General features: G+C 51.0%; 1 protein-coding gene and 1 long non-coding RNA gene across 2 annotated transcripts; one reads left to right on the plus strand and one right to left on the minus strand.

Annotated features, from left to right (window-relative positions):
* Positions 1-1,182: 1,182 nt before the first annotated feature.
* On the minus strand, positions 1,183-2,008 carry LOC146759492 (uncharacterized). The gene is made up of 3 exons (XR_014932308.1): positions 1,947-2,008; positions 1,560-1,628; positions 1,183-1,197 (listed from the first exon to the last, which is right to left on the minus strand). It is a non-coding gene; the product is annotated as an uncharacterized LOC146759492 (long non-coding RNA).
* Positions 2,009-16,478: 14,470 nt separating this feature from the next.
* LOC146759493 (olfactory receptor 14C36-like) lies at positions 16,479-17,670 on the plus strand. The gene has a single exon (XM_085510700.1). It carries the CDS (start codon positions 16,479-16,481, stop codon positions 17,442-17,444), a length of 966 nt encoding a protein of 321 aa, XP_085366826.1. The 3' UTR covers positions 17,445-17,670.
* Positions 17,671-25,604: the final 7,934 nt, after the last annotated feature.

The following is a 25,604-nucleotide window of genomic DNA, read 5'->3' on the forward strand; positions in this document are numbered from 1 at the left end:
GAAATGGTGTGGTGAGCAGGACTAGGGAAGTCATCCTGCCCCTGTACTCGACATTGGTGAGGCCTCACATCAAGTGCTGAGTTCAGTTTTGGGCACCTCAGCACAAGAAAGACATGGAGGTGGTGGAGCAGGTCCAGAGAAGGGCAACGAGGCTTGTGAAGGGCTTGGAGAATCAGCCCTATGAGGAGAGGCTGAGGGAGCTGGGGCTGTTTAGTCTGGGGAAGAGGAGGCTGAGGGGAGACCTTATAGCCCTCTTCCAGTACCTGAAAGGTTCTTACAGTGAGAGTGGGGCAGGTCTCTTCTCACTGGTGACTGGTGACAAGTGACAGGACGAGGGGAAATGGCCTCAAGTTGCACCATGGCAAGTTTAGGTTGGATATTAGGAAGAACTTCTTTACAGAAAGGGTAGTTAGGTACTGGAATAGGCTCCCCAGGGAGGTGGTTGAATCACCATCCCTGGTTGTGTTTAAGAGCTGTTTGCATGTGGTGCTCAAGGATATGATTTAGTGTAGGGTTTTTAGAGTTAGGGTACTATGGTTATAGTGTACTATGGGTATAGGATACTATGGTTATAGGGTACTACAGTTTATAGGGTACTATGGTTATAGTGTTCTGGTTAGGCTGCGGTTGGACTTGATAATATTCAAGGTCTTTTCCAACCTGGGTAATTCTATGATTCTATGGAGAAGATGATTCCCTTGTTCTTGGCACTGGTGAGGCCACACCTTGAGTACCGTGTTCAGTTTTGGGCTCTTCACTATAAGAAAGAGACTGAGGCTCTGGAGCGTGTTCAGAGGACAACTGAGCTGGTGAGGGGTCTGGAGCACAAGTCTTAGGAGGAGCAGATCAGGAAATGGGTTGATTTGTCTGGAAAATGGGTGGCTCGTGGGATGTGGTGGTAGATGTAACTGTGAGCAAGTCATAGAATTTATAGAATTACCCAGGTTGGAAAAGACCTTGAAGATCATCAAGTCCAACCACAGCCTAACCAGAACCCTAACTCTAAAAACCCTACACAAAATCATATCCCTCAGTGAGGAAACATTGTGAATATAGCGACCCATAGAGACCAGTAGCGACACATGGAGACCCATAGTGACCCCACAGAGATCCATAGTGACCCATAGCGTCCCATAGAGACACATAGAGACCCATAGTGACCGATAGAGACCCATAGAATGAGGAGGAGCCTTGTCCCTGCATTTTTTGTCCCCAAGGACTTAGGGCAGGAGAAAGACTGGCAGCAGCCAAGAGACCCAGGGCAGGATGTGGGTCCCATGGGGACAGAAGCCACAGCCCCTGTCCCAGCTGCATGGTGACTCTGGGCCATCCATAGGGCACCCTGAGCCTGCCCCCTCCAGATCCGTTCCTCTGCACAGCCCCATAGAGCGCAAGGGAAGGGCTGGAGGTGACAGTGCCCAGGTCCACCTTGAACAGGCCACAGAAGGTCCCCTCCATACCATCAGTTCCCAGCACTGATGCCCAGTCCTCAGTGCTCCAGGTACACACAGGGTCCACCAAGTTCCCTGTGGGGTTGTAAGCATCCCCATGCCACTCACCTAGACATGTAGATCCAGGGCCGCACGTCTCACATGTGGGGGATTCTCCTCTGTCCTGCTGAGCACGTCCTGGGGAAAAAGGGGCTGTTAGGGACACACCGAGGCTATGGAGAGAATGGAACATGCTGGGGGCAATAAGACACAGTGGGACACCCTGAAGGTGCAGGGACCCATTGTGGGCACTAGAACAGCATGGCCAAGGCATGGTCCTGTAGCCAGCTCATCCCTAACTACCCCCATTGCCTCCTTCCCCTGACCATTGCCCTTTCACATCTGGAGGGAGCCCAACAGAGGCCCTGGGGCTGCAGGAGTGTCCCCAAGTCCCAGGGGAACTGAGAACAGGAAGACGTCCCAGCCCCATCCTCACCCCATGGTCAACCAACTCACCAGTCCAGGAAGGGCAACAGCAACAGGTGGTGGCGCCTGGGGAAGAAGAGCCATGGGGCAGCGGTGAGAGCACATTGAGTCTGGGGGATCACAGGGTGACCCCATCCAAGCTGCCTGGTTGTTCCCAGGGCTGCCCCCAACCTCATGGCTGCCAAGGACTGTGTGCGCCTCTGCCCATGGAGGTGCTCAGGGCTGGGGTTGGGTATAGATACTGGGTAGGGGTCTGGGGGGACCAAAGGAGGGGAATAGGGGTGCCAAGAGTCTTGGGGGTGCTAAACAGAGAGGAACGGAGAACGAGGGAAAATGAAACAAAAGGCATTGGGGACCTAAAGAGATAAGAATCAGGTTGCCAATTAAAGGAGATCTGTTGGTGCAAAAAGGATGGGATGTGGGTCCCGAAGAGAGGGCATTTGGAGCCAAGAAGAGAAGGGATTTGGGGAACCCATAAAAAAGATGATGAGGATGCAAATGGAAGAAATTTGGATGTGCCAAATAGAGGGGTAGCCCCTGCCAGGCAGGGAAAGACCCCACCTGCTCCTGCAGAGCTCCATGCAGGGCCACCCTTGGGCACAACCAATGTGTTTGCCCAGACACTCACCACAGTAACTTCCAAGTCCGGCACTTGCAAAAGTGGCTGTGGGGAGAGGAGTAGGAGAGAGCATGAGAGAGATGCTCGCATCGGGGATCCCCAGTGGCCCATCACCTCCAGCCCCAGTCCACATCCCCCACAGATGCTTCACCTGAGCTTCCACTGTGCAGCACAGGGCAGCGAGGAGCATCATGAGGCTGAGCACAGCTGCCTTCAACTTCCTCTGTGCTCTGGGAGCTGGGTGAGGCTGCAGGAGGCAAGGTCTGCATTTATCCTTTAGAGCCCCTACCACTCCCCAGATGCCCCTGGGCTTGGCAGACTCCCCTGACATGGACTGAGCCCTGCATGCAGCCGTCCCCTTCCTTGGCCCCAGGAAACATGAGGAAGCCAGGGATCAGAGGAAGAAGACTGAGTGCTGGGATCCCAATGTCACTGAGCCCAAATCCCCCAGGTCCCAGCACTCAGCACACACGGCATTTCTGTCCTCGAGGACCACCCAGAGATGACGCTGTCCCCATATCAAGGCTTTGTCCAAGGACTCATCACTGAGTCCTGTCCAGTCCTGTGAAGCTACAAGGTTTGAGACTGATTTTATCAGGAACTAGGACACAGCATTTGGGGACACTGGGAGGTGTGAGGATAACAGGGACATGGGGAGTGTGGAACTTACGAAGATATTTGTAAGGCAAGTGGTCACAGGGAGATGGGGACATGAGGATATGGGAACATCATGGGGACATGAGTGTATCATGGCAGTATGGAGACATAATGGAAATATGGGGGAAAGGGGACATGCAGCCAAATGGGAACTTCTTGGTGACAGGGACACAGGAAGATGTAGGTGGGGCCATCAAGGCCAGGCTGGATGTAGCTCTGGGCCACCTGCTCTGGTGCTTGGCAACCCTGCACTAATCAGGAGGATTAAAACTAGATGATCATTGTAATACGATTCAACTCAGGCCATTCTATGATTCTCTGTGGGCAGTGGGGACAGTTGGGTGATGGAGACACATAGACACAGGGAGGTTGGCAGTGTTCACTCAGTGCCTTTGTCATCATGCTGGAGATCAAGAGTGAATAACAAAACTTGGCTGTGGCTGATGGGTTTCCTCCTCATTTATTGCTGAAAACTCCAAAGACCACAACTTTTAGAATTGTGGAATCTCAATATCATGGAATATCTGAACCACGAATTCACAGACTCATAGAACCAGTGACTCATGGAATCACAGAAGCAGGAAATCACAGAACCATAGTACTATAGAATCATGGCATCATTGAAACAGGACAAGACCACTTCAATCACATCAGGAGATGTGCCATATATTTTCTGCTGTCTTTACACAGCCAAGAGCAGAAGTCCCCATGTGACATCCAGAAATCTGCATTGCATGTCTGAGATGGCAGTAGTACACCCTCTGTCCATGAGGACAGTTTGCCATTAGGACATGCAGGCACAGAATCCAAGGTTTGGGGTGAAAACTGGCTGAAGGTACCTAAATAGGTTCTGAAGTCACTGGGCTGTGTGCCTGAGCTTCAGCAGAACAAAGGTGTCCTATGGGTTTTGTTCCCATGATGATCCAGCCTCCTGTCATGGCTTAAAGAAAGTGAGTCTTGTTTTATCCGGATGAAAGGAAAGAAATAATAGAGAGCTGATAAATGGCAGTGAGAGAGAGAGCGAGCATCCCTTCCGTGACTTCTTTCCCTCTCCTCAGACCATCCTGGAGACAGTGACCACCTCTGTGTGCAAAATGGAAGAAGCCCTAGAGGAAGCTTGGAAACTTCTGACATGATAACGCACATCCAAGAACTTGTTGTGTGCAGGGTCTCACAGGGAATGAGGAAGAGGGGATCTGACAACCAACGTGCAAACCAGCTGCTGCTGCTGGACTCTCAGAGGCACTGACAGATGTGAACCTGAAAGCACAGACAACAGACAGGAGCCCAGGGATGGCCTGTCAGCTGCTGAAGGGTGAAGCCATTGCACAGTTTGATGAACAGCAGTGTGCTTCCTGCTGGACTGTGGGTTTCTGAGAACATCTGACCAGTACAGGTCCTGAAACGTCTCATAAGAGGGAGGGCAGAGAGAGTGACTGCATTTCCTTTATTCTGTTAAGGTTCACAGAGAGCCTGGTACATTATGTACAGTGTGTATGGGCTACTCTACAAAGGTACAAGCTCAACAGGAATTGGTTTCAATAATGACTCAGTAATGAAAACAATACAGTATTTATTTATAGAAGAAAAAGAATAAATTACACAGATAAAATGGCACAAAACAAACAGTAAAGGACAGCATGATTCAGCAAAGGGCTGCATTAATAGCCATGAATTCCAAAAGCAGTTCACTGCTTTTAAAACACATTTAGTAATAACTTTCCTCACTGCATCCCTTACTTCCCAGTTCCTCATACTGTAGATGAAGGGGTTCACTGCTGGAGGAACCTCTGTGTACAGAAGTGCCAGCATCAGGTCCATATATGGGGAGGAAATGGAGGGGGGCTTCAGATAGGCATAAAGAACCATGATGAGAAACAGGGAGACCACGGCCAGGTGAGGGAGGCATGTGGAGAAGGCTTTGTGCCGTCCCTGCTCAGAGGGCATTCTCAGCACAGCAGTGAAGATCTGCACATAGGAAACCACAATGAAAACAAAGCACCCAAAGACTATATTCATACTCAAAATGAGAAAAACAACTTCCCTGTGGTAGGAGACTGAGCAGGAGAGATTGAGGATCTGGGGGATTTCACAGAAAAACTGGTTCACAATATTCCCTTGGCAGAGAGGCAATGAAAACGTACTGACAGTGTGCAGCAGGGAATGGAGTACTCCAGTGCCCCAGGCAGCTGTTGCCATGTTGGCACAAGCTCTGCTGTCCATCAGGGTCGCAAAGTGCAGGGGCTTGCAGATGGCAACGTAGCAGTCATAGGACATGATGGTGAGAAGGGAACACTCTGTTGAGGCGAAGAAGACAAAGAAAAAAAACTGTGCAACACATCCTGTGTAGGAGATGGCCCTGGTGTCCCAGAGGGCGTTGGCCAAGGCTTTGGGGAGAGTGGTAGAGATGCTGCCCAGGTCAAGGAGGGCCAGGTTGAGGAGGAAGAAGTACATGGGGGTGTGCAGTCGGTGGTCACAAGCAATGGCTGTGCTGATGAGGCCATTGCCCAGGAGGGCAGCCAGGTAGATACTCAGCAAGAGCCAGAAGTGCAGGAGCTGCAGCTGCCGCGTGTCTGCAAACGGCAGGAGGAGGAACTCGCTCAGGGAGCTGCTGTTGGACATCTGCTGTTCCTGGGCTTGGAGTCCTGCTCAGAATGCAGAAGATAATGACAAGTCTAGACCATTCTCAGACACACTCCTCCTGCTATACTATAGAATTTTTCCTTTCCCTTTGGGAAATGATCACTTAACTCCAGAACTTGAAATTATTTTCATGAGCTTCACCATCCCTTAAGGAGTAGGAGATTGGGAAGCTCTTACTTTCTTCTCATTTCCTAATCATATCCCAGCCTCCTGGATATTTTCCTCTTTACTCCAGCTTCTCTTCAAGACCCAAGACCCAGTTTATGTGCACTTCAGGTTGTCTTAGAGAAATCAGACAGTCTGCAGGACAAGTGAACTATTAATGCCTGCAGAAAATGATGAAAATAGAAATTAATTGTATCATTTTAGGAAGGAGAGGATGAAAGCACATTCTGCGTCACTGTTCACAAAATAACCGATGAAGTGAAGAAATACTGGGGAGCCTCAGAGATTTCTTCAAAGTTGGCAGTCCTTTTTAGAACTCTGCTTCAAATTTTCTTCCCACCCCTTAAAACAGGAAATGGAAAATCTCTGCCTTTGCTCTTCTCTTGCAAAGCACCCTTACAAACATTCTGTTGTGCAGTGGAGCTGTGATCCCCCTGCCCCAGGCAGCAGCTGTGGCAGCACAAGCCGTGCCGGGGGGCTCCTTCCCCCCACATTTCTCCCCATAACACGCTGGGCAGCTCCCCGGGCAGGCTGAGTGCTGAGCCTGGCAGGCGGCAGAGTCCCATACCCGGCACACAGCCCCTGGGGCACAGCAGGGACCCTGCTCTGCAGGACAGCCCTGGGCATCTTCCTGCAGCCCCAGCTGCACAGCCTGCAGCCGTACTGGGACACGCAGCCCGCAGGGCTGTGCTTTCATAGTGCAGCATGGAAACCTTCAGGTAAAGCAGAAATCTTTTTCCACAAGAAAGAAACATGCAGTGCCTGCAGCCAGATCTACTATAGGATGTCCCTGATTTGGTTAATCCTCTATGGAAAGCAGCTGCATAGGCTGCAGTGAGACTTACCTTGTCATGGTCTGTGAGCAGCGCTCCTTCTGTGTGTTCACAGCTCGCTCACACTGTACAGATCCTGTAAGCTCCCTTTCCACTTTCCCTCCTCTCCTTTAGTCAACTGCAGGCTGTGGTGTGCACAAGAGTGGCTCCTGGGCACAGCTGTCTTTCTGCAGCGCTCCCCACTTTTATGAGTTCCCTGTGTCCCATGAGCCCAGCCCAGCTCAGCAGCAGAGGATGTCATTGTTATCCTTCCCACACATCTCCCATGAGATGTCCCTGAGTCTTCATGGACAACAGCTCCTGAAAGACAACGGCATCAAGACTGTACTTGAAATTCCAGACATATGGTGAGTCCTTCCAGAGGTTGTTTGAAGAAACTAAAAGGGCACACAGACAAGGACAGGGAGGGTTGGACTTCCCCTGTGAAGGGCAGTGATCCAGCTGAGGCTGGATCCCTCTCATCTGTAGAGGGAAACCCTGGGTCTGAAATGGGATTCAGCTCCCCATGGACCCACAGGAGCTGGGATTCCTCTGATTCAGTTCAGATGTGCACAAGGAGTTGCCTGCATTTGAACTCCTGCTCTGAGTCCTCAGTCCTTCAGCAGGGAGGCAGTTGCTCACACACACGTACACTGGGTGATGCCCAAGGTGCCTGGGGTGCTCCTGGATGTGTGTCAGTGCTTGTAAACCGTGTGGGAAATCCCTGAGATAGACACCTCCTTTCTGAGCACAAGCTGAGGTCCAGACTGGGGCAAGAGGTATTCTTGGCCATCCTAATGATAACAGATCCCAGCAATTAGGGCATCTCAAATTGTTTTTTTTCACATCTCCATGGAGCAAGCAGAGTTACTCAGGTGACTAAATGGATGAGCTTTGTGTTGTGGGTTTGTGATTTTTGCCAGCAGTATTCCACATAACAACATCATGCAGAACAGTGGGAGTTATAGAGTTCACATTTTGCTTCCATGTTACCGCCGTTTTGGGCATTTGGTGTTCCCAGAGCATAGAGGAGGGGCAGCATCTCCGGAGGACTTGGTGCAAAGAGGAAGTGAGGTCAGACTTAGGGCTAGATCCCAATGGCCTTTTGCCTTTGGCCATCTCAGCTCACAGCAGAGGAAAACACGAGCCTCCATTGCACTATTTGGTGTACTCTTTTCTCACTCATTTTATCTGATTTGCTTACATTTAATAATGTAATATCAGATTGTTGCCAGTGTGTTTTCTCTTTGTTAAAATGTTCTGTTTGCTCTCTGTCCTTCTCCCTTTCCTGGAGTGCTAGGCCCAGGTCTTGACGAGTCACGGGGCAAATTCTTTCCTTTCTTTTCCTTCATTCCTTTGTCTCTCCTTTTTTTTTCTTTTCCGGGTGTCTTTGCCCCCCTGTTCCAGACTGACATCCAGGGAAAACCCATAGACAAAGCTCAAGGAGGCAAAGTTTACATTGGATGTCAGCGGGAAGTTCTTTACAAGTAGAGTGGTGGAAATGATGGGACAGGCTGCCCAGAGAGGTTGTGGATACTCCGTCCCCAGAGATGTTCAACACCATCTTGGATAGGGTCATGGGCAACCTGGTCTAGAGCCAAATCTTGAGGTTGGTGTCTCTGCCTATGGCAAAGGGATTGGAACTTGATGATCCTTGGCGTCCCTTCCAGCCCAAGCAATCCTACCATTCTGTCATCCTATCATTCAGAACAGGGACAGACATTATCATGAACAAGAACAGTACCCACAACTGTTATCTTTTTCACAGCAAATAACACATTTTGAACTGACTTTTTTACCCTAAGACAAAGTTACAGCAGTCTCTCCTGACAATGGAGCAAATGGAGTTCATCAGCAGCAGTGTCCAGCAGCAGCAGCTGGTTTAAACGTTAGTTGTCAGGTCCCCTCTTCCACATTCCCTGTGAGACCCTGCACACAACAAGTTCTTGGATGTGTGTTATCATGTCAGAAGTTCCCAAGCTTCCTCCAGGGCTTGTTCAATTTTCGACACAGATGTGTACGTGGTCAGTGCCTCCAGGATGGTCTGTGGAGAGGGAAATCTCCACAGATCTCTCATTGGCCAGTGGTAGCTCTGCCCTGCCCGCAGCCACTCATTGGCAAGTGGCAGCTCTGCCCCGTCCTCAGCCGCTCATTGGTCAGAGGCAGTTCCGGCCCCATGTCGCCATCTCATTGGTCAGCGGCAGCGCCGCCAACTCTGATTGGCTGAGCCTCCGCACGTGCGATCGGCCGCCATCTTCCTTCTCGGGGCTGCCCGGCTCTCCCCTCATTCTGCTGAAGCCCCACGGCAGCTGTAGGGAGGGAATAGGGTAGTATGGGTCTGTTGGTGGCAGTGGGATGGATCTAGCGGTGAATAGTGGGGGATATGGGGTTATAGTGGGCTGAGGGGGGATACCAAGGGATATAAGGAATGGGTGGCTGTGAGAGGAACGTGGGGGCTGTAGGGGGATATGGGTTGTAGATAGCTGTTGTGGGAATGTAGAGCGATGTGGAGGTGTGGAGGGGCTATCGGGAGAGATGTGGGGCTATAGGGAGCATTTGGGGGGCTATAGAGGGATATTAGGCTGTGCGGTGTTTCTAGGAGGATATGGGTCTGTAGGGTGCTAGGGGGACTGCAGGGGTAGATGTAGGTGTATGTGAGGCTATGGGGAGCTTCCAAGTGGCCATAGGAGGGGTATGGAGTTATAGAAAGTTGTCAGGGACTTCTGAAGTGGTATAGGGTAATATGGAACAGTGGGGACTCTGGGGAGAATGTAGATGACTGCGGAGGGGATACAGGGCTTATGCTGGGCTGAGTGGTCTACAGGGGATCATAGAGCTATAGGGAGCTTAGGGGCTGCAGTGTTATGTAGGGCTGTTGGGGAGGTTCTAAAAGAGTCCCATAGGGATCTCTGGGTGGGCTATAGGAGGATTATGGGGGATATGTGTCTCTAGGGGGCTGTGGGTGGGCAGTAGGAGGATTCTAGTGGGATACAGGGCTCTATGGGGCTATAGGGTGATATGGGGCTATAGAGTGGGTTATAGTGGCATGTGTGGCTAGAAGGCTCTCCCTTGCTTTCCCCTCTCCTTTCCCCTCCCTGTTCCCCTTCCATAGCTGGGTGGGTGAAATGCTAGTCCTGAAATTTAAGTCAGAACTTGAATTGTACTGGACTAGAATATGACTGTTTTGTGGTCTTGGATCTGAACTGTGTTTTCTCCTGGGGCTTCAGGTCCAGGTGCTGTTTAATAATGACTTTGGAGAAGGTTTTAGCATCCAGTCTGCTGCTCAGGAAGAAAGAAGGAGGTTTCTGGAGAACTTGCTGAATAGTGGAGCGGCTGCTGAACCTCCCCTTCCAACAAGGCATCGGGTGAGTACGTGGTGCATCTCAGCCTTTTCATAGTGCAAGGTAGCTGCGATTCAGGCTGTGCTATGCTCTGTTTCTTCACCAGCATTTGTGCTTGTATCTGAGTTATAAGATTGGTTCTAAGGGAAGGTATGAGGATATATTGGGCAAACGGACCCTACAAAATACGATCCCAGTACCAGGAACAGGGCACAAGTGGGTCTAATGGGAAAGGGAACCTTCCAGGGACAAAGTGGCAAATTGAGTTCTCAGAACTGCCAAGAAAAGGGGTTGTCGCTGTATGTTGATACCTTTTTATAGTGGCCAGAGGCTTCCCTTGTAGAACTATTAAGGCACTCACGCATCACTAAAGTATTTTGACTGGAGATGATTCCAAGATGCTGAGGAACTACTTGGTCTGTCAAGGAAAGTGCTCCATGGAAAGTTAAACTGATAAAGAAATGATGAGTCAGTCACTAATTTGCTTTGCCATGTAATCGGCAGCTTTTCTAAACCATGATACTTCTCTGATTCCTGGGTCTGTACACGATTACCAAAGGCAGGGTCGGAAGCACCGTGATCTGGGATCCTGTCACTAAATTCATCTGCTCAGTACAGATATAAAAGCGGTCAAAGAGAGTCCATTTCCTGAGGGGCAGGTGCCATATGAAACAGTGGCCGCTATGAAGGGAAGTAATAGCACTCTCGTTAATGGGCACGAGTATCAAAATGGAAGTCATAGAATGAGCAAGTGCTGTTTGGGTCAAGGTTTTGGGTGGCTGTGGGGAGATGGGAGAGCTCAAAGTCCCACCTGGCATAGTGAGAACTGTGTGGAGCCAGTATCAAAATACCAAAAGAGAACATGAGGTATGGGAGAGGCATGAGCTAAGAGAAAAGGTGGAGAGCGAGGCTTATTTCAGGACACATCAAGAAAGAATCAAATGATCCAGCAGGTGGAAGTCCTGGTAGATGAAAGGAAAGGGGGGCATAGAAGAGTGAGAGAAGGGCCCCACAATGAGGGAGAGAAAGAAATTGTCATAGAAACTGGGCAGGGGGAGTAAAAAGACTGTTTATGTCAAAGTTGTTAGAAGAATGGGGAGTGCAGACACTGGGTGTGGAATACCAAGGGGGATGAAGGCCATAAAGATAAGGGTGGAACAGCCCAAAAACAGTGGGGTGATGAGATGTCCACAGGGCAGCTGGAACCAGTTTGGGGGTCCCCATCATGCAGGGTTGAAAGTTTACAGCGACGAAGCCAAAGAGCCTTCGTGAGGAAGATGATGAGCCTTCATCTCAGCCTGTAATGCTTCTGACTTTCCTCTCTCTTCCACTCGCAGGGGGTCTGGATTCCCACCTTCGGCTCCTTTGACATCATCTCCAAGGAGATCAGGATGGAGGACATGAGCATGACCCTGTGCTGGCCTGTGTTTCACCTGGCCAGCAACCTCATCACTATGCACCACCTCAAGTCCCGCAGGGAGTCCCTGCCAGGTAGGAGGGGGGATTCAAGCTCTGCTGACTTTGTGGACGGGGCAAACAGGGCCACCGCCTCCCTTCTCAGATGCAGACCTCCCCCTCTGAGTAGCCCGTCCAAACGCGGGGCCGTTCTGGATGATGTCCCTTTGAAGCAGTTCTGTGGAAGCAGCTGTGGAACAGGAAGTGTATCATTAGCCTCGTCCCTGGTATTTTCTCAGCCCACAGGAAGGTGGAGCCCCTGAAGTGCAGCCAGGTGTCTGCAGCTGCTTCTGTGAGCTGGCAGAGAGCACAGACGTGCCTCCAAAGCACCATATCGCTGCTCTCCGGCTGCCTGCAGAACAGGGAGAACATCGCTGTGGTCCAGAAGGATGTCGGAGTGCTTCTCATTGATGGTCTGACCTTCGAAAGGAAGTTCTATTATGACTTCCTCGAGAAGCTGTCTTCTGCCTGAACAGCATCCAGCCAAACCCAAAGCTGAGGCGGAACCCAAGGCCAAGCAGGAGACCTGGGCCGAGTCAAGGCACTGAAACCCACCCCATAGTCCTCAGTGAGCTCAAAGTCCAGCCTGCCCTCGGTGTCCAAAGGGAGTAAGAGAGCGCTGCAGCCACCGAGCTCCTGGTCACTAGATGACAGACATCTAGGAGCGATAAGCTCAGGCCAGCACAAGAAGAGCCTCAGATGCCGGTGGGCTCAGCATCTCATGGCGAGGCCAGCCTGCCCACGGGGCCTAGCGCCACAACCTCTGGTGTGGTGCTGCTGGAACACGAGGGGTCCAGGAATGGGCAGTGGCAACCACCAAGGGGCAGAACTGGGCTCCTGCTGTGTCATGGCGGGCAGCAGGCTGCTGTGCCAGTGTAATTATGGGCAGCTGCCAGCACTGGCCACATTGTCACTGCATTGCTGTGGCGACATCTGATACACGGCAACCCTGGAGGTGGTGAAGGCGGAGCATGGCAGTGGGTCCTGCATCCTGAAGGAGCATCTGTCACGGAGCAGATGCATCTGAATGGATGAGCTCCAGCATGGGTTGTGCCAACAAGGAGTAACCCACCAGCACAAGGCAGAACACACTGAGCAAAAACAGCCCTGCAGCGGGGAATGCCTCCAGCTGATGGACACTAACGCGAAAGTTACTCAGGACCGCAGCCAGCACAGGAGCGGTGCTGCAGCCCATCTTGGTGCTCAGCAGGAGAGGCCCAGCATGGAAACCAACTCGGGGCTGTCTACATGTATACGGGGCTGGGGACGGAGACGACACTTTCTATCTGCCACCTCCTTCCCGTGTGTTGTAGGCGTTAGCGAGGATTTGGGATGTGATGTGGCAGTACCTCCCCTGTTCTGTCCCCTGACCTGTGATGTATGTTGGGTGCATATTTCAATCATGCCCTCAAGGGGGCATAGACAAAGTGATTAATGTATATAAGGTGCTAACTACCCCCAGTAAATGCCATTTTGCCATCTATCATTCTGAGTTATAGTGGCTTTGGACCTGGCAGGGAACAACACTAGACTTTAGGGCAGAGTGTGGTTGAACCATGGAAGCACGCGGCAACACCCGGCCCAAGGCAGTCTGACCACTGGGAAGTGGCAGATGCAGTGTGACCTGCTTTTCCTCTGCCCTCCAGAGCCAGTTGCCATCTGGGATGCGGTGGCCACCTACGTATGAGAGCAGCTGCTGGTGCACAAGGTGTGTTGGCTGTCGGGTTCCTCCTCTCCCTGTCCAGCTCAGCCTACAGTTCCTCTGAGTCTTCCCCTGCACGCACAACAGGAGACTCAGCCCACATTTCCCTGCTGTGCATCCCATGGGCTTCCTGCAAATGCAGGAATGCTTGTGCTAGGCTGGGTTGCAGCTCAGGCTGAGCCCAGCCTCAGGAAGCCTCTGGGTTCCATCAGACTGCTTCCGCCCTGGCTGCTGTGCTGCATTTGGGAGGTCAAGGGGAAGGAGGAGGCTGCACGGCTCCTTCCCAAAGCCTCTCCGCTGCCCTGCCTTGTGCCTCTGAACAGCACGTGGGGGCTCCTGAGCTCTGTCCCTGCACAGGAACAACTCCAGCTCTTCCTGCAGCCAGCCCATAACCCTGTAGCCCGTGCTTTTTCTTCCACCTGCAGGGTGTCTGGACTCCCACCTTGGGCTCATTTGACACCATCTCCGAAGACATCAGGACTGATGATGGGACAATGACTCTGTGCAGGGCCACATTTCAGCTGGCCAGGAACTGCAGAGCCATGCACCACCTCCAGTCTGACAAGGAATCCCTGCCAGGTAGGAGGGGGATTAAACCCTTGCTGGCTTCATGGACGGGGCAAAGAAAGCCACCCCCTCCCTTCTCAGAACGAGACCTCCCCCACCAAGGAGGGGTGCTGGCTGGGAGATGGCTGCAAGTAGCAATTCTATGGAAGCAGCTGTGGAAAACTGATTGTAGGATCAACTCCAATCCTCCTATTTTTCAGCCCGTAAGGAGGTGGAGCCCCTGAAATACTGAAAGGTGGCTGCTGTTGTCTCTGTGAGCTGGCAGAGAGGGAAGGCCTGCGTCCAAAACACTGTTGCCCTCCTCTCCAGCTGTCTGCAGGACGAGGAGAACATTGCCTTTGTCCTGAAGGACACTGGAGTGCTCCTCTGTCAAGGAATGAACTTTGAACTGAAATACTACTACAACATCCTTGAGAAGCTCTGTGGGAAGGAGACGTTCAGAAAAGTTGAATTCAAGGTGAGCCATAGGTTTCTCCCTGGTCTGGGCAGCCCTGTCAGCCTTGCTCAGGCCGCACGTGGCCCACCAGGACCTGGCCAGCTGCTCAGTGCAGGTGCTGTGGTGCTGTCAGCTCCCCCTGCCTTGTGCTCCTCCAGTCCCCAGTGCCTCAGCCATGAACAGGCCGTCCCACAACCTCCCCGTTCCCCCCGCACAAGCCCCTTAGCTGCTGGACATGTTGGTGTCCCAGGTAGCACTGGTGGCCTCCCTGACTCTCCCTGGCCGGCTTCTGGTCCTTCCTATGTGAGTGTGGGCACCTTGAGCCCACTTCCCATCTCCCAACCCCTTTCCCTTTTGACCTCCACATTTGTCAGGGTGGGGGCCCAAAGGCCTACTGCCTCCCCTTGTCATGGACATAGATTGATCTAGATAACTCCATGAAAACTGTTTACAAGCCCTGGTACACTTCCAAGAGCACCCCAGGCTCCTTGGGCATCACCCAGTGTACGTGTGTGTGAGCAACTGCCTCCCTGCTGAAGGACCGAGGACTCAGAGCAGGAGTTCAAATGTAGGCAACTCCTTGTGCTCATCTGAACTGAATCAGAGGAATCCCAGCTCCTGTAGATCCATGGGGAGCTGAATCCCATTTCAGACCCAGGGTTTCCCTCTACAGATGAGAGGGATCCAGCCTCAGCTGGATCACTGCACTTCACAGGGAAAGTCCAACCGTCCCTGTCCTTGTCTGTGTGCCCTTTTAGTTTCTTTAAACAACCTCTGGAAGGACTCACGGAATGTCTGGAATTTCAAGTACAGTCATGATGCCATTTTCTTTCAGGAGCTGTTGTCCATGAAGACCCAGAGACATCTCATGGGAGACGATTGGGAAGTATAAAAATGACATCCTCTGCTGATGAGCTGAGCTTGCCTCTTGGGAAACACAGAGCTCATAAAAGTGGGGAGCGCTGCAGGGAGACAGCTGTGCCCAGGAGCCACTCTTGTGCACAGCACAGCAGGGCTGGGATATGATCTGCAGATGATATGAGGATAGAAGTGAAGGGAGAGACAGCTTACAGGATGCTTAAGGTGTGAGCAAGCTAAGAGCTTACTGGAGGAGCATTGATCGCATGCCATGACATGGTAAGTCTCACATCAGGCCATGCAGCTACATTTAATACAGGGATAAATTCTGACACATCCCATAGCAGATCTGTCTTCAGGCACTGCATGTTTCTTTACACTGGAAAAAGCCTTCTGCTCCAGCTGAGGGCTTCTGTGCAGCAGCATCAGAGCCCAGCCCTGAGAGCTGCATTTCCCAGCACAGCTGCAGGCTGTGCAGCCAGGGCTGCAGGCGGGTGCCCAGGGCTGTCCTGTAGAGCAGGGTCCCTGCTGTGCCGCAGGGGCTGTGTGCCGGGTATGGGACTCTGCCGCCTGCCAGGCTCAGCACTCAGCCTGCCCAGGGAGCTGCCCAGGGCGCTGCAGGGAGATGTGTGGGGGGAAGGAGACCCCCAGCAGGGCTTGTGCTGCCACAGGTGCTGCCTGGGGCAGGGGGATCACAGCTCCACTGCAGAACTGAGTGTCTGTACGGGTACTTTGCAAGAGGAGAGCCAAGTCTGGGATTTTTCATTTCCTTTTCAGAGGGAAGGGAACATTGGAGGCAGAAATATAAAAGGGGCTGTCAACTCTGAACACAGCTCTGAGACTCCCCAATATTATTCCAATCAGTTAGCTGTTTAGTAAACAGTCACACAAGTTGTGCTTTCAGCTTCATCTACCTAAAGGGATATAATCAGCTTAGGTTTTAGTATCTTTGTTTTCTGCAGACATTAATAATTCACTTGTCTGGCAAACAGGCAGATTTCTCTAAGACAAATTGAAGTGCAGAGGGGCTGGGGCTGGGGTCTCGAAGAGCAGCTGGATTAAAGAGGAAAATATCCAGAAGGCTGGGGTATGACTGGGAAATGAGAAGTGAGAAAGAGCTCCCTAATCTTCTTCTCCTTAAGGGATGGTGAAGTTCATGGAAATAAATTCAAGTTATGGTGTTAAATGATCATTTTTGAGAGGGAATACAAAATTTTGTAGCATAGCAGAAGGAGTGTCTCTGAGAATCGTCTGAACTTGTCATTATCTTCTGCACCCTGAACAGGACTCCAAGCCAAGAACAGCAGATGCCCAACAGCAGCTCCATCAGCGAGTTCCTCCTCCTGCCGCTGGGAAACACACGGCAGCTGCAGCTCCTGCACTTCTGGCTCTTCCTGGGCATCTACCTCGCTGCCCTCTTGGGCAATGGCCTCATCTGCACAGCCATTGCTTGTGACCAGCGCCTGCACACCCCCATGTACTTCTTCTTCCTCAACCTGGCCTTCCTCGACCTGGGCTGCATCTCCACCACTCTCCCCAAAGCCATGGCCAACGCCCTCTGGGACACCAGGGCCATCTCCTACACAGGATGTGCTGCACAGATCTTTTTCTTTGTCCTCTTTATCTCAGCAGAGTATTTCCATCTCACCGTCATGTCCTATGACCATTACGTTGCCATCTGCAAGCCCCTGCACTACGGGACCTTGATGGACAGCAGAGCTTGTGCCACCATGGCAGCAGCTGCCTGGGGCAATGGAACTCTCTATTCCCTGCTGCACACTGCCAGTTCGTTTTCACTGCCTCTCTGCCAAGGCAATGTTGTGAACCAGTTTTTCTGTGAAATCCCCCAGATCCTCAAACTCTCCTGCCCTGGCTCCTACATCAGGGAAGTTGTGCTTCTCCTTTTTAGTGCCTGTTTAGGCTTTGGGTGCTTTGTTTTCATTGTTGTGTCTTATATGCAGATCTTCATGGCCGTGCTGAGAATGCCCTCTGAGCAGGGACGGTACAAAACCTTCTCCACGTGCTTCCCTCACCTGGCTGTGGTCTCCCTATTTGTCAGCACTGCCATTTATGCCTACCTGAAGCCTTCCTCTGTCTCCTTCTCATCAATGGACCTGGTGTTGGCACTTCTGTATTCAGTGGTGCCTCCAACACTTAACCCCCTCATCTACAGCATGAGGAACAAGGAGGTAAAGGATGCAGTGAGGAAAGTAATGACAAAATTTCTTTCAAAAGCAGTGAACTGCCCATCTTTTGGAATTCATGGCTTGTAATGCAGCTTTTTACTGAATCAAGCTCTTTTCTTGTTTATTTTCTGCCATTTAATATGTGTAATTTATTCTTATTCTTTTTAAAAAAATATTGTATTGTTTTTCACTACAATGTCATTACTGAAATCAATTCCTGTTCACCTTGTACATTTGTAGTTTAGCCCAGAAATGCTGTATATAGTGAAACAGGCTCTCTGTGAACCATAACATAATAAAGGTCATGCAGTGACTCCGTCTGTCAACCTTCTTGTGAGACATTTCAGGAGCTGTCGGGGTCAGATGTTTTCAGAAACCCACAGTCCAGCTGGAAGCAGAGAGCTGATGATCAGCAGCAGTGGCCAGCAGCAGCAGCTGGTTTAAACGTTGGTTGTCAGGTCCCCTCTTCCTCACTCCCTGTGAGACCCTGCACACAACAAGTTCTTGGATGTGTGTTATCATGTCAGAAGTTCCCAAACTTCCTCCAGGGCTTCTTCCAATTTCTACACGGACGTGGTCACTGCCTCCAGGATGGTCTGTGGAGAGAGAAATCTCCACAGATCTCTCATTGGCCAGTGGTAGCTCTGCCCCACCACCAGCCTCTCATTGGCAAGTGGCAGCTCTGCCCCGTCCTCAGCCGCTCATTGGTCCGCGGCAGTTCCAGCCCCATGTTGCCATCTCATTGGTCAGCGGCAGCGCCGCCAACTCCAATTTGCTGAGCCTCCGCACTTGCAAGCAACCGCCATCTTCCTTCTCGGGGCTGCCCGGCTCTCCCCCATTCTGCTGAAGCCGCACAGCAGCTGTAGGGAAAGAATAGGGTAGTATGGATCTGTGGGTGGCAGTGGGATGAATCTAGGGGTGAATAGTGGGGGATATGAGGTTGTAGTGGGCTGAAGGGGGATACCAAGGGATATAAGGAATGGGTGGCTGTGAGGGGAACGTGGGGGCTGTAGGGGGATATGGGTTGTAGATAGCTGTTGTGGCAATGTAGAGGGATGTGGAGGTGTTGAGGGGCTATCGGGAGAGATCTGGGGCTATAGGGAGCATTTGGGGGGCTATAGAGGTATATTAGGCTGTGCAGGGTTTCTTGGAGGATATGGGGCTGTAGGGTGCTAGGGGGACTGCAGGGGTAGATGTAGGTGTATGTGAGGCTATGGGGAGCTTCCTAGTGGCCATAGGAGGGGTATGGAGTTATAGAAAGTTGTCAGGGACTTCTGAAGTGGTATTGGGGTATATGGGACAGTGGGGACTCTGGGGAGAATATAGATGACTGCGGAGGGGATACAGGAATTATGCTGGGCTGAGAGGTCTACAGGGGATCACAGAGCTCTAGGGAGCTTAGGGGCTGCAGTGTTATGTAGGGCTGTGGTGGAGGTTCTACAAGAGTCCCATAGGGTGCTCTGGGAGGGCTATAGCAGGATTATGGGGGACATGTGTCTCTAGGGGGCTGTGGGTGGGCAGTAGGAGGATTCTAGTGGGATACAAGGCTATTTGGCATGTATAAGGCTATAGGGTGATATGGGGCTATAGAATGGGTTATAGTGGCATGTGCGGCTAGAAGGCTCTCCCTTGCTTTCCCCTCTCCTTTCCCCTCCCTGTTCCCCTTCCATAGCAGGGTGGGTGAAATGCTAGTCCTGAAATTTAAATCAGAACTTGAATTGTACTGGACTAGAATATGACTGTTTTGTGGTCTTGGATCTGAACTGTGTTTTCTCCTGGGGCTTCAGGTCCAGGTGCTGTTTAATATTGACTTATGAGAAGGTTTCAGCATCCAGTCTGCTGCTCAGGAAGAAAGAAGGAGGTTTCTGGAGGACTTGCTGACGAGTGGAGCGGCTGCTGAACCTCCCCTTCTAAGTAGGCTGCAGGTGAGGATGTGGTGCATCTCAGCCTTTCCTCAGTACAAGGTATTGTCATAGGGCTATGGGGTCAATGGGGGCATTGGGGTTATGGGGTCAGTGGGTTCTATGGGGCTATGGGATCTATGGGATCTATTCAGGCTGTGCTTTGCTCTGATTTTCCACCAGCACTTGTATCTGACCAGCAGCGGCCGCTAACATTGTGTGCTGGCTTTAGGCTGGGCAAGCATAGGAAGCACTGCCTGCAGCAGAACCAGCTGAGTCGAGGTACCAATGGGCTGGACTAGAAGCCCTGAGGTTTTGAGGGCCTGACGCACAGAGAAAGGCCAAAAAAGAGACCATAAGTCCCTGAGTATTTAAGGCACAAAGGAAGGCTTAGAGGTGTGATGGAGAGCACACTTGGAGGCACAGGTATCCTAGAGGCATAGAAGGAAGCCTAAAGACCTAGAAGTTGCCCAGGAGGCTAAGAGACCTTCAGGTAAAACAGCGTGGAGGGAGGCCGAATGCCTGGCCAAGAGGCCTTGCAGCTTTAGTAGTCCTGAGGCCAAGCTAAGGCATGGAGGCCAAGAAAGAAAGAGTCTAGAAGAGCAGAGGCCAAGAAGACCTAGGAGTCGTCCTTGAACCTAGTGGTCTGGACACCTACAGCCCAAGAAGCCTGAAGGCCTTGAAGCTGGACTGGAGGTCTTGAGACGGTCTTTGCTTCCCCTCCAGCCAGTTGGGAAGAGCTCTTCCATTGTGGAGATGGCTGTGGGTTGAGTTCAGCATCTCCTGATGTGTCCCAAAGATCCAGGGCTTTCAAGAGGTCATTTATTGAAGTGCTTCAGATGGTGAATATTCCTAGACATAGCGCTTGTCTCCTCCAAGCTCTGAAGCCCAAGGTTTGTTCTGCAGGTCCTGATGATGGTCCAGGCATCAAACAGCCTAGAGCTGTGGATTACATAGTGAAGGGAGAGCTGGAGGAGGGCTTTGACCAGCACTGTGCAGGAATGCAAGCATCTGGTAAGAGAAGAGATGTGTGTGCTGAGAGCACGGGCTGTACGGCTCATCTCTGTGTGCTGACAGGGAATGAAAGCAGAGATCTTTGCTCTCTGTTCTTTCCTGTAAGGCTGCAGCCCTTCAAAGCGTGCTGCGGATGGGCAGCATGACGACAAGCCAAGGGTGGCAGCAAGAGATGCAGCGCAGCTCGTACCAGCAGCCAGGTGCATTATTCCTCTTTCTGCTTCTTAACCTAGAAGGTGTGTTGAGCTTCCATAGTTGGTGCCTTGGTCACCTGTTTTGACGGCTTTTAAGCTCTTCCTCTTTTTCTCACATCCTAAGACAGCCAAGGACTTCCCTGTTTTGATAGGAACAGTTCATGTGCAAGGGCATGGCTGTCTGTGCCTGTTCCAGATGGTGAAGGGGATGGTTATATGAGTGCAATGATGGAGCTGACTTTTTAATGGCACTTGCACCCCGCTGATGTGCAGCCTTCAGGTACAGGGAGACAGAGAATGGTGCCAGTCCCAATGCCCTGTGACTACTGCCTGGCATCTAACTCATTCCTTGTACAAATATTCCCTCTGAAAGACAAAACCCATGAGATGCAGCCAGGACATGGCAAGCAGTTGATCACTGTATTTTACCGTTCATTCAATTGCATCACCTTTCCTTCTGCTCGCTGGCCAAAAAAAAAGAGAATTCTTTCCTTGCCCACGTGCAGCTGTATGCAGTATACTGTCCATGCAGTAACAGAATGGAATTTTTGGGTACATCCTGGTTTGATATCAGTTGCACAGTGCTGATTTGATGTCTTCTTTAAACCCAACTATAAATAAATAGACAATAATTGTCTGCTGGGCTCTGGCTCTTTAAGCTCTCTTCAGATACCTCTCCATTTTGATGAACAAGTTCTGAAAACCTGCAGAAGATGGCAGGAGGGCACAAGGCACAAGAGGCTCTTTAAGTTATAATGGGCCCCAGGGTGCATTTGCTGCTGAGTCCATCAACCTCCAGTGCAGAGAGAAGTTTGCACAAAGTGCTCAACAAGACAAAGTCAGAAGTAACAGTGAAGTTTCTAGGAGTATTAATGGGTCCACTGAGGGCTGTTACCAAGTGAGCTTCCCAGGGGACTTGTTAGAGAAGACAACTGGAAGGTATGACTACAGGCAGGCAAAGGCACTGGCATGGTGGCTCTGATTTTGAAAAACCCCTCCTTAGCCTTACGAAGCAGGCAGGCTAAGTCCTGATTCCCAGACCTTGGCAGGGAGATCCTGTCCTTCATGTTTGCTCAGGACCCTTCCTGGGCAGTAGATGGAGGTCTGTATGATGTCAAATAAAAGACACAAGGAGAGAAGATCCCAGGCTCTGCATGGGGTGCAAGGATACTGTGAGGTTCATGTCCCATGTGTGCCCTGAGTCTCATTGCAGAATGTGGGATGTGAGAATGGCCCAGTCTGAACAACCAGTCAATCCCAATGAAACTCTGAACTTGAGAACTCTCAGTTCCAGTGCCATCCTTTGCACAAACTGCCATAGTTTGTTGTCCTTTCTGCTCTGCAATGCCCAGAAGTGCAGCCAGTGCTCCACGTGAGGCTGCAGCAGTGCAGAGCAGAGAGGGATGATCCTTTCCCTCACCCAGCTGGCAATACCTTGCTTGATGCGCTACAGGGGACCGCTGGCCTTCCTGGCTGCCTGGGCACCCTGCTGACTCACGTTCAATTTAATGTTGACCAGGACCCCCAATCCTATTCAGTCAGATGGCTCTCCAGTGTCCCATATCCAGTCTGTGTTTATGTCCAGGGTTGCCTCTACCCAGGTGCACAATCAGGCACTTGTTATGCTTTATGCACTTGGTGCTTAGTGCCAACAGGTACCCAGTTCTCTGACTTGTCCACATCTCTCTGCAAGTCCTCTCCAGCCACAGTGGAGGCAGCAGCACCTGCTCATCTGGTATCATAAGCAAACTTGCTGAAAACATCTTCTAGTCCTGCATGCAAGTCATCCGCAAAAACATGAAAGACAACTGGCCCTAAAACCCATTGACTGTAATCCTTTGGGCCTGACCTACTGGCCAACAGCTCACCCAGCACATTCTGTTTCTGTCCAGCCAGATGCAGGACATTCTGTCCAGAAGGGCGCTGTGAGAAACAGTATCAAAAGCTCTAATGAAATCCTCAAAGATAACATCAGCTGGCTTCCCTTGTTCAGCTAAATGGATATAGGTGTCATAAAAGGACCTGAAATTAAGTAGGACATTCCCCTGGGAATATTGTGTTGGCTGTGACCAATGACAGAATTGTCTTTCAGCTGTTTTTCCATAACTGCCACCATCATTTTCTCCATAATTTTACCAGGCACTGGAGTGAGACTGACAGGTCCATAATTGCCCCTGTCATCTTTCTTGCTCTTCCTTACAATGAGACAACATTTGCCAGCTTCCCGTCAACTGGTATGACCCTAGATTTATTTAGATGCAATTGAAATGCAAGCCCAGAGCATACCAAAGTGTCATCATTGCAAGAACATAGATGTGCCACAGCTTTGCAATGCCTTGAACTCTGGAGTATGCCACAGATGGAAGATAAAGACTGGCCTCTTCTGTTGGCAAGCAGAATAACACTACATGATACACGAGGACTATGACTCTGCTCTGCTATGCTCTGCTGGCAGGGGAAAGGTGCAGGGGGTTGCTCTCATGTCAGTGCTCATATCTGAGGTGTGGGGCCAAAGTAGAGAGACCAGGCTCTTTTCAGCAGTGTGTGAAGACAAGACAAGGGGAAAAAACAGAAAGTGGAGCATAGGAAGTTCTGCGTAAATGTGTGCAAGAACTTCTTTCCAGTGAGGGTGCCGGAGCACTGGAACAGGCTGCCCAAGGGGTTGGGAAGTCTCCTTCTCTGGAGATATTCAAGAATCACCTGGACGCCTACCTGTGTGCCTACCTGGTGTTCCCCAGGGGTCTGTGCTGGGGCCTGTCCTCTACAATATCTTTATTGATGACCTGGATGAGGACATTGAGTGCATCCTTTGTAAGTTTGCAGACTACACCAAATTGGCTGGGAGTGTGGATGTGCCTGGAGGTAGCAAGGCCCTACTGAGGGATCTGGACAGGCTGGAGAGCTGGGCTGAAGCCACTTCAATGAGGTTAACTGAGACCAAATGCCACGTCCTGCTTTTCAGCTACAACAACTGTGGGTGACGCTATGCAGGCTTGGGGTGAAGTGGCTGGAAGACTGTGTAGAGGAAATGGACCTGGGGGTATTGATTGATGCTCGGCTGAACATGAGCCGACAGTGTGCCCAGGTGGCCAAGAAGGCCAATGGCATCCTGCCTTGCATCAGAAACAGGGTTGCCAGCAGGAGCAGAGGTGATTGTTCCCCTGTACTCAGCACTGGTGAGGCTGCACCTCGAGTTCTGTGTCCAATTTTGGGCCCCTCACTGCAAGAAAGACACTGAGGCCCAGGAACATGTTAAAAGGAGAGCAACAAAGCTGGTGAGGGGTCATATGAGGAGAGGCTGAAGGGGCTGGGAATGTTCAGTCTGGAGAAGAGGAGGCTCAGAGGAGACGTTATTGGTCCTATAACTTCCTGAAGGGAAGGTTGTAGTGAGGTGGGGGACAGCCTCTCATGTCATTAGTGATAGGATTAGAGGGAATTATTTCAAGCTGCTGGAGGGGAGATTCTGGCTGGACGGTAGGAAATATTACTTCTCAGAAAGGGTGGTCAGGCACTGGAATGGACTGCCCAGGGAGGTGGTGGAGTCACTGACCCTGGGGGTGCTCAAGAATGGACTGGATTTTGTGTTGAGGGACATGGTTTAGTGGAAGCTATAGGTAACAGGTGAATGATTGGACTGGGTGATCTTACAGGTCTTTTACAACCTTGGTGATTCTATGATTCTATGATTCTATGATTCCCTTGCCCTTTTTCCTTCAGCAAACACTCCCTGGGAGATCTCATCACATATCTGGAATTGAAATCTGGTGTTTAATTCAATAGGTTTCAAAGTACAGTCATGATGCCGTTGTCTTTAAGGAGCTGTTGACCATGAGGACCCAGGGACATCTCAGGGGAAACGAGTGGGAAGGATAACAATGACATCCTCTGCTGATGAGCTGGGCCGGGCTCATGGGACACAGGGAGCTCATACAAGTGGGCAGCACTGCAGAGAGACAGCTGTGCCCAGGAGCAGCTCTTGTGCACAGCACATCCTGCAGCTAACAGAAGGAGAGGAGAGGAGAGAAAGGGGAGAGAGCTTACAGGATGTGTACAGTGTGAGCAGACTGTGAGCTCGCGACAGGAGCATTGCTCTCATGCCATGACATGGTAAGTCTCACTGCAGACCATGCAGCTGTTGTTCCTATAGGGTTAACTAAAACTGAGACATCCAATAGCAGATCCAGCTGCAGGCACTGCATGTTTCTTTCTTGTGGAAAAAGATTTCTGCTTTAGCTGAGGGCTTCCATGCTGCAGCACCAGAGCACAGCCCTGAGAGCTGCGTTTCCCAGCACAGCTGCAGGCTGTGCAGCCGGGGCTGCAGGCGGGTGCCCAGGGCTGTCTGCAGAGCAGGGTCCCTGCTGTGCCCCAGGGGCTGTGTGCCGGGTATGGGACTCTGCTGCCTGCCAGGCTCAGCACTCAGCCTGCCCGGGGAGCTGCCCAGCGTGTTATGCTGAGAAATGTGGGGGGAAGAAGACCCCCGGCAGGGCTTGTGCTGCCACAACTGCTGCCTCGGGCAGGGGGATCACAGCTCCACTGCAGAAATGAGTGTCTGTAAGGGTACTTTGCAAGAGGAGAGCCAAGTCAGGGGTTTTTCCTTTCATTTTCAGAGGGAAGGGAAGATTGGAGGCAGAAATATAAAAGGGGCTGTCAACTCTGAACACAGCTCTGAGACTCCCCTATATTTTTCCAATCAGTTAGCTGTTTTGTTAACAGTCACACAAGTTGTGCTTTCAGCTTCATCTACCTAAAAGGATATAATCAGCTTAGGTTTTAGTTTCTTTGTTTTCTGCAGATATTAATAGTTCACTTGTCTGGCAAACAGGCAGATTTCTCTAAGACAAATTGAAGTGCAGAGGGGCCGGGGCTGGGGTCTCGAAGAGCAGCTGGATTAAAGACGAAAATATCCAGAATGCTGGGGTATGACTGGGAAATGAGAAGTGAGAAAGAGCTCCCTAATCTTCTTCTCCTTAAGGGATGGTGAAGTTCATGGAAATAAATTCAAGTTATGGTGTTAAATGATCATTTTTGAGAGGGAATGGAAAATTTTGTAGCATAGCAGAAGGAGTGTCTCTGAGAATCGTCTGAACTTGTCATTATCTTCTGCACTCTGAGGAGGACTACAAGCCCAAGAATAGAAG

Source organism: Coturnix japonica, chromosome 10 (genome assembly GCF_054131305.1).
Source record: "Coturnix japonica strain WE chromosome 10, WE-NBRP24, whole genome shotgun sequence".
Classification (NCBI taxonomy): Eukaryota; Metazoa; Chordata; class Aves; order Galliformes; family Phasianidae; genus Coturnix; species Coturnix japonica.

What these genes read in the sequence shown, in the direction of transcription:
- LOC146759493 (XM_085510700.1), top strand. Translation starts at nt 16,479, where the DNA reads ATGCCCAACAGCAGCTCCATCAGCGAGTTCCTCCTCCTGCCGCTGGGA.